General features: G+C 32.1%; 1 protein-coding gene across 1 annotated transcript; it reads right to left on the bottom strand.

The window, feature by feature from the left end:
• Positions 1–1,509: 1,509 nt before the first annotated feature.
• On the bottom strand, positions 1,510–5,494 carry LOC114332366 (uncharacterized). Its single transcript, XM_028282152.2, has 2 exons — positions 5,378–5,494; positions 1,510–1,809 (listed from the first exon to the last, which is right to left on the bottom strand). The coding sequence occupies exons 1-2, from the start codon at positions 5,387–5,389 to the stop codon at positions 1,579–1,581; spliced, it is 243 nt and encodes an 80-aa protein (XP_028137953.1). The 5' UTR covers positions 5,390–5,494; the 3' UTR covers positions 1,510–1,578.
• Positions 5,495–9,354: the final 3,860 nt, after the last annotated feature.

The following is a 9,354-nucleotide window of genomic DNA, read 5'->3' on the forward strand; positions in this document are numbered from 1 at the left end:
TAATAAAAAAAAATGAAATATATAGGTAATAAATAAAGAACGTCTCACGATGTAAGGGCGCAGTATAGAGGAATAAACTAAACATTTTACTGACATGGTAAAACTGTGGTACAGGAACAAACTATTACTGTAAAACTACTTTTATCATCTGGCTTGTACATTTCTGGTTCTTCTTTGATATAATGTTGATTTTGGTTTATTTATTTTATAAATTGGAAAAGACTGTAAGACAGTGTAAGACTTGTACACACTTCCAAGTAGGTCAAAACGGCAAACAGGTGTATGTTCTCAAAAAACTTTTGATAGTGTGTAAAAAATGTTTTATTATCAGCTAAGTACTTTCAACACATAACGTGCCATCATCAGAGCTTCCTAAAAGGACATTTAAGATAAGATTTTTTTATATAAAAAATGAGTGAAAAACTTACGTCCTCTTATAAAACCTTCATAGAAGAGCAATTGCTAAACGACACAATAAAATACATGGATACTGGGCAAAAGCCACAGATATCGGGTATAACAACCGCCTAAAATGAATAAATCATATCTAAATTCTTTTATATATTAAAAATACAACATGGCTGAGTCAAACCATTTTGAGCCCACGTGAACAGCTGAGGAAGACTATCATTTATTAAAATGATAAAGAAGTTACTACAATCTTAAGTCTATAGAGGTCGCTTAAGATTGTGGTACCTTCTTTAACATTTTAATAAATGACCGTCTTCCTCAGCTGTTGACGTGGGCTCAAAATGGTTTGACTCAGCCATGTTGTCTTTTTAACATATAAAAGAATTTAGATGTGATTTATTCATTTTAAGGGGTTGTTATACCCGATATCTGTGGCTTTTGCCCAGTATCCATGTATTTTATTGTGTCGTTTAGCAATTGCTCTTCTATGAAGGTTTTATAAGAGGACGTAAGTTTTCACTCATTTTTTATATAAAAAAATCTTATCTTAAATGTCCTTTTAGGAAGCTCTGATGATGGCACGTTATGTGTTGAAAGTACTTAGCTGATAATAAAACATTTTTTACACACTATCAAAAGTTTTTTGAGAACATACAACTGTTTGCCGTTTTGACGTATTTATTTTATATATTCATTAAAACGGCGGTTCTCAATCATTTTGAGTCATGTACATACCACCATTATACAAATTATTATGGGAAAATCCAGGGCAAGAGAAGTGTAGGAAGGAGAGGAATCTCGTGGTTGCGTAACTTGAGGGAATGGTACGGATGCACATCAACCGAACTATTCAGAGCAGCAGCATCTAAGATTAGAATAGCCATGATGATTGCCAACCTCCGTCGCGGAGATGGCACGTAAAGAAAAATACATAGCACCAAAAATACATTTATTATTTTTGCTACCACCTAACTGAAATACCTATCTAATTAGGTGATCTAAAAAACTATAATAGTGGTGCTGATTTTGCGTTTTGTGTACCACCTCAAATAATGATAGGTACCACAGATTGAGAACCGCTGCATTAAAACACTCATGATTACAAAAAATATTTATTTTCAACACATAATAAAATTCAGGCGGTTTATAAAACTAGATAAAACTATTCTACACATAATAGGCTCCGTATGCGGGGTATCCGCTGTATCCTACTACTGCGGGGGCAGAGTATGCTGAGTATGCTACAGGGGCGGCGTAGGAGTAAGCGGAGTATGCTGGCACTGCTGAGTAAGCAACTGGAGAGACCAAATAGGGGTTTGGTTGTGCTTTAGGGGCAGGTCCTGGCTGGGGAGCAGCAGTAGCCAAGGCCAATACGGCGGCGAAGAAGAAAAGGGCGAACTGAAAGAAACACAGATTATATTTATGTTATTATTTTATATACCTACTTACGACAATAAAATATCTATAGGTCTACAGGGTGATTGATTAATAGGGTAAAGCTCAATAGCTCCGCTACAGTAATAGATAGCTATAAAAGTTAAAAACAAAAAGTTTAGCCACCTTTGAGCTTCACATTACAAAATTAGTTAGAATGTTACAGGGTGTTCGATAACACAGTGGCAGACCAAACTTATGTTTTTTTAAATGGAACACTCTATATTTTATTTTATTCGAAATCCTGTTAACTTCTCCATCACAAAAATATAAAGGTTTGTTATGTTATACAGGGTATTTACAAAGTTATAACCAATTTTATATGAAAATCGTAACAAGTTCAACTCCCTGTATAAATAAAAATAAGCAAAACAACAATGGTTTATTAATGCCATATTTTTTAACGTATTGTCAAAATTTTCAAGAATGGTCGATATTGCTAATTTTCTTTATATCAAATACAGGGTGAGTCAAAACGCAAGTACATTATTTTCTCAGTAATGTTAAATGGAACACTCTGTATTTTATATCACTATTGAAAAGTACCATTACCGTACTTTAATTTTTAGATAACATTCCCTATGTCTAAATTTATTAGTTTTCGAGATATTTTCATTTTTCAATGGACCAGTAGCGTGGCCACCCAAATCACCAGAATTTAATAAACTGGACTGAATTTTTTGGGGTTACGTTAATAATGAAGTTTATAAAATACCTCCAACAACAAGGGATGAGATGAAAAATAGAATACAAAGTGTATTTCGATGTGTTAATTTACAAATGCTCCGTAGAGTAAGTAGCTCATTCAATGATCGTTTTTAGGCGTACATAAATGTGTAGAATACCAGTGTGGCTTAAGAAAAGGGAGGACTAATATAGACGACACCTTTATAGACTAAGAGCCGCTATAGGTGAAATTTCTTAATCATTTTAGGCACGATGGGACCCTATAACTTAAATAGTAGAACCTAAAAGAAAAGGTTTGAACACTGTGCCGTCACTTTTCAGTGGCACATGCGTCGACAGTGGCGCATCAAACTTTACACTTATGGACGGGATAAATAAATTTAAAGGTACCCTCCCTTAATAACAGAATTCAATTTTTTTTATTTTTTAAGTTCTATGTGATTAACACATAAGATTCAGCGTAATTTTAACCCACCACCCCCTTCCCCCTGCCCCCATTATCAAAAACTTCATTTTTCGTTTTTATTTTTTTTTGCTGGGATGCAATCAATTTTAAGATTTCAAAAAATTCACACGCATAGTTGAGGCTTTTATAAAACATATCTGTTTTTTACAGATCCGTAGGTAGAGTGTACATAACCTCAAAAAATTTAAAAAATTTTTTTTTAGAAAAAAGCGTATAACTTTTTTTGGGGAATAGCTGCAGGTCTAATTTTTTCTTAATCTTGTATGTTTTATCAAACACTATATTTCTATTTTTTTTTTAGATTTTTCCGTAATGCTCGCCACCTTCAAGAATCCGAAAACTGCTTTTTGGGGGGTTTTGGGGGATTTTCCCTATTTTATAGACTTCATAATATATCAAATATATGTAACTTGAAGTAAGTGAGTCCTTTAGAATATTTAAAAATGGGAGAAACAAGTTCAAACCCCCCAAAACCCCCTTGAAAAACGGTTTTTTGGATTTTTGAAGGTAACCAGCGTTACAGAAAAATCTGAAAAAATTTAAAAATATAGTGTTTGATAAAATACACAAGACTAAGAAAAAATTAGATCTGTAGCTATCCACAAAAAAAAGTTATATATTTTTTTCAAAAAAAAAAATTTTAAAAATTTTTTGAGGTTATGTAAACATAACCTACAGGTCTATAAAAAATAAACGTGTTTTATAAAAGCCTTAACTATGCGTGTGAATTTTTTGAAATTTTAAAATTGATTGCATCCCACCAAAAAAAAAAATAAAATCGAAAAATAAAGTTTTTGATGGTGGGGGCAGGGGGAAGGGGGTGGTGGGTTAAAATTACGATGAATCTTATGTCTTAATCACATAGAACTTAAATAAATGAAAAAAATTGAATCCTGGTAGTGAGGGAAGGTATTTTTTAATTTATGTATCCCGTCCATAAGTGGAAAGTTTGATGCGCCACTGTCGACGCATGTGCCACTGAAAAGTGACGGCACAGTGTTCAAACCTTTTCTTTTAGGTTCTACTATTTAAGTTATAGGGTCCCGTCGTGCCTAAAATGATTAAGAAATTTCACCTATAGCGGCTCTTAGTCTATTACTTGGAAGTTCAAGCTGAGTGTTAAGAATATAACAAACCGACAATGGCACTTTTCATAGATTTTACGCAAGCTTTGGTAGAATAAAAAGAAAAGAAATATATAGAGCAATAAAAAATCTAGAAGTTTTACCAAAAACAATAAGAATAATAAAGCTAATACCTACTTACGAAAATAGAAAACCACATGAAGGTAAATAATAAACTAAAAGAACAATATGTGAAATTAGAGGAGATAGAAGGCGATTCGTTGTCTTGTTATTTAATGTACTTTGGAAATGATAATAAAAGAGGTTATTATTAAAAGATCAGGTCACACATATCATAAAAAACATTAATGTTTAGCATTCGCGGATGATGTAGTAATTCTGTAAAAAAGCAAGAAAACAGATTACAAAAAGGTAGTGGAACAACTAGAAAAATTAGCTCGAGAAAAAGAACGAGAAGAAAATTAAGTACATGGAATGGATGTCCAAGGAATTTGAACATTGACAATATTTAATGACAACAACGGATGAAGGAAAAATGTATAAATTGAACAGGTAGAGAGATTTGAATATACACACCAAGTATTTGGTAGGAAATACATAAAATATTACGAAATCGTTACATGTATGCACTCAATAGAATACTCAGAAACAAAACTGTAGTACTGTAATTCTAATGCCAATAGTTACGTATGACTCAGACATTTAAACTATGACAAAAACGGAGCGATCAATGTTACAAGTATGGGAAAGAAAAATATTTCGAAAGGTATTTGACCGAAAGATGAAAAACAATTTAGTGGACACCAAGAACAAAGGGTTAGAAGAATTATATAGGGAGACTAATATAATTTCAGTAGTAAGAGCACAAATACTTAGATAGGATATGTCCAAAGAATGACCCCAGGTATAATGCCAAAAATATTGTTAAGTGCTACAATAATTGGTCAAAAGAGAAAAGGAAGGTCTAGGACCAGATGGAGTCATGAAATTAATGACGAGCTAAGGTATCTAAAGCAAAATCTAAGAACAACCAGAAATGGAGGAAGATTGTGAACCAAACCATGAACCTGCTTGGTTCGAAGTGCTAATATGTAATTATTATATTAAGAAAGTGTAAATACGAACAATATTGATACAATGGAAATAATTTGTAATTACACATTATATCGAAAATATATCAAACTAACTAGAACTCAACAATATACAAAAACCTATAAAATAATAAATACAAGTTACTCCATAACTTTTTTAGGTTATAATGTACAGTCTTTATATAAAGTTTGATAGTACTTACCGATTTGAACATTTTGTAAGTTATTTGATTGTGCTTAAAATCAAATGATAAAGATTTTACAAAATTTGCGATATTTATACTTAGGACGAAAAATCTGTTCGATCGGTCATGTCTAATTTTGGTCCTAATCATTTGCATATTCAAGTTTTTGGAGGACGATATCTAGATGAGATGATCTAATTTGGCGCGTGGTCCATTAATAAAGAGTTAATAAATAATAATTATTAGCTAATAACGCGGATACAGGTCCTGGAATTGATTTACATATTATATGATTATTTGTTGACAAAAAATTACGACCGTTACGAAATTTGTAAACTTCAATATTGTTGTTTTGATTAGACACTGAAAATAATATTACTGTTTAAAATATACCAATAAAACAGTTTACTTTATTAGTCTGAAAAATTAATATTTACAAGAATATGAATATATTATTCACAGATACAGATACATAATATTTACAAAAATTAATATTCGTTGTAATAAACGATCAATTCACAGAAACGGATACGATTACAAAACGAAAAAAAACTTCGCGAGATTTTTTTAGTAGGTAGGTAAATGATTTCTGTACTTCGATTGCAAAAAGAGGAGAAAAACAACTTAAAATAATCTACTATGCAGACGATGCAATACAGTCGAACCCGCTTATTAGAATACCGGTTATAGGAATATCCGGGTTTAAGGAATAGAAATTTGAGTTCCCGAAACGTTTCTAATAGCCACCAATGATCGGTTATTAGAATATCCCGGTTATAGGAATACTTTTGCTTGGCACGAAGGCTATTCCAATAAGCGGGTTTAACTGTACTAATCTCTCAAAGTGAAGATAATTTACAACTAAGGGTCGACAAGACAAGAATTTTCTTGTCTTGACAACAACTTCTTGTCTTGTCTTGAGAAAAAATGAAGAAATTTTAAAAAATCTTGTCTTGACGTTTTCTTGACATCTTATATCTTGTCTTGACTCAAGAAATTTCAAAATCTTGAAATTTCTTGTTTACCCGATCCAGTGATTCCCGGTGACCTTTTATTGCGTTTAGTGCTAACACGGCCTCCACTGCCACTGGGGGGAGTCCTAGATCTGCATTTGTTTCCTTGACGAAAGCCAAATTTGATGTGTAGTTGCATGCTTAAAATAAGCATTTTGTATGTTTTGCACATATTCTTAATTTAGATCTACCGACTAAATTGCACGACTTCGCGCAATCGTACTTGAGACACTGTGTCAGGTGAGGTGTTTGAAAATTTGAGTACTGTAACAATTGCATTTTTTTAAGGTAACACACACTTTAACTTTATTATGAAATCGAGCGTTAGTCAAAATTCTAAATGATCAGTAGATAATAACAACAATTAGGTACTTGTATTGAAAACAACATATTTTGTAATTAAAAAAAAACATATTTGCAACATAGATAACAAAACAACATGCTTTGTTACGTATTTAAAAAAACTCTCCATCATGCATGCTCCATGAGAAAAGAAAATATAATAGCTATTTGTATAACAAGGGAGGAAAGTGTAACTTTTCCTCCCGAGAATGAAGTTTACTGCCCGACGCGTAGCGGAGGGCAGTAATCATTCAAGGGAGGAAAAGGCACTTTACTCCCATGTTATACATATGGTTTTTCCACCTTCCTCAAATAACAAGTAATTTTTTCATTTTTACTTAATTTATTTATGTAACTAACCAACAAAATTTATTAGAACTAAAACAACAAGTAGGTACAATGTAACTGTCAACTGTCAAATATAAGTCAAATTATTAATGTAAACATTGTTAAATCAAAATAACAATTTACTGTTTTTTACCATTCTGCAAAATAGAGGGTGTTTTATAAATAAACGTTAAAATGTATAGATACTTCGTAATAGAAAATAGATATTATACAGGGCGTCAATAAGTTATATTTCATGAATGAAATACTATGACGTCACTTTTACTTTTCCTCCCTAGGGAGGAAAAATATTTTCCTCCCTAGGGAGGAAAAGTACAACTTTGCTCCCTACAATCAGGTCCGGAAAAGTATACTTTCGGTAGAGGTAGGTGGAAATAGCTATTTGTATAACAAGGGAGGAAAGTGTAACTTTTCCTCCCGAGAATGAAGTTTACTGCCCGACGCGTAGCGGAGGGCAGTAATCATTCAAGGGAGGAAAAGGCACTTTACTCCCATGTTATACATATGGTTTTTCCACCTTCCTCAAATAACAAGTAATTTTTTCATTTTTACTTAATTTATTTATGTAACTAACCAACAAAATTTATTAGAACTAAAACAACAAGTAGGTACAATGTAACTGTCAACTGTCAAATATAAGTCAAATTATTAATGTAAACATTGTTAAATCAAAATAACAATTTACTGTTTTTTACCATTCTGCAAAATAGAGGGTGTTTTATAAATAAACGTTAAAATGTATAGATACTTCGTAATAGAAAATAGATATTATACAGGGCGTCAATAAGTTATATTTCATGAATGAAATACTATGACGTCACTTTTACTTTTCCTCCCTAGGGAGGAAAAATATTTTCCTCCCTAGGGAGGAAAAGTACAACTTTGCTCCCTACAATCAGGTCCGGAAAAGTATACTTTCGGTAGAGGTAGGTGGAAATAGCTATTTGTATAACAAGGGAGGAAAGTGTAACTTTTCCTCCCGAGAATGAAGTTTACTGCCCGACGCGTAGCGGAGGGCAGTAATCATTCAAGGGAGGAAAAGGCACTTTACTCCCATGTTATACATATGGTTTTTCCACCTTCCTCAAATAACAAGTAATTTTTTCATTTTTACTTAATTTATTTATGTAACTAACCAACAAAATTTATTAGAACTAAAACAACAAGTAGGTACAATGTAACTGTCAACTGTCAAATATAAGTCAAATTATTAATGTAAACATTGTTAAATCAAAATAACAATTTACTGTTTTTTACCATTCTGCAAAATAGAGGGTGTTTTATAAATAAACGTTAAAATGTATAGATACTTCGTAATAGAAAATAGATATTATACAGGGCGTCAATAAGTTATATTTCATGAATGAAATACTATGACGTCACTTTTACTTTTCCTCCCTAGGGAGGAAAAATATTTTCCTCCCTAGGGAGGAAAAGTACAACTTTGCTCCCTACAATCAGGTCCGGAAAAGTATACTTTCGGTAGAGGTAGGTGGAAAAACTAATTTCATCCTTTATATTGTGTCTCAGATGGCAAAGCTACATTTGCTATAACTACTCAACGCTTTGCTACTCTACCTACCTACATACAATTTGTATTATTTTATCAAAAAACAAGTATTTACAAACTCTGCAAATTGTATTATTTTGGTTTGCATTTTCATATCGAAAAACCGCGGTATTTATCTTGAACTTTTTTTGAACAAGGTGCAATACTTAGGTAATATTATTATTAATAAAACAAAGTATATTAAAATACAATGTTAAAAACTTTAATATATTATATTATAGTATACATTTTTATGAATCAGTAGAAACGATTAGGTATATTTAAATTTGGTAAATTATAATTCCACTCGACCACACAACTCAAAACATATTAAAATACAATGTTCAAAACTTTAACAATATTTAAAAACTTTAATACAATATATTATAGTATACATATTATGAATTAGTAGAAACGATTATATTTAAATTTGGTAAATTAAACTCCGCACGACCACGCAACTCGAAATACAAGTACGCAAATACGGTTGCGTGAAGCGTGGCTCGAAGTCGTGCAATTTACGAGACTCGCTCGAACTGTAGATCCTTGTATATTCTTAACTTAGCTGTCCAGGGCCTCGATTTTTGACCATTCGCTTCGTTATCGAACGTATTCGCTTCGTATCTATTTAGTATACGAAGCGAATACGTTCGATAATGAAGTGAAGGGTCAAAAATCGGGGCCCAGGCTTTCATAAAAATGATTGAACCAAATCATAACAGTGTCGACATCGAAAAGGATTT

The sequence above is a fragment of the Diabrotica virgifera genome, chromosome 5 (assembly GCF_917563875.1).
Source record: "Diabrotica virgifera virgifera chromosome 5, PGI_DIABVI_V3a".
Lineage (NCBI taxonomy): Eukaryota > Metazoa > Arthropoda > Insecta > Coleoptera > Chrysomelidae > Diabrotica > Diabrotica virgifera.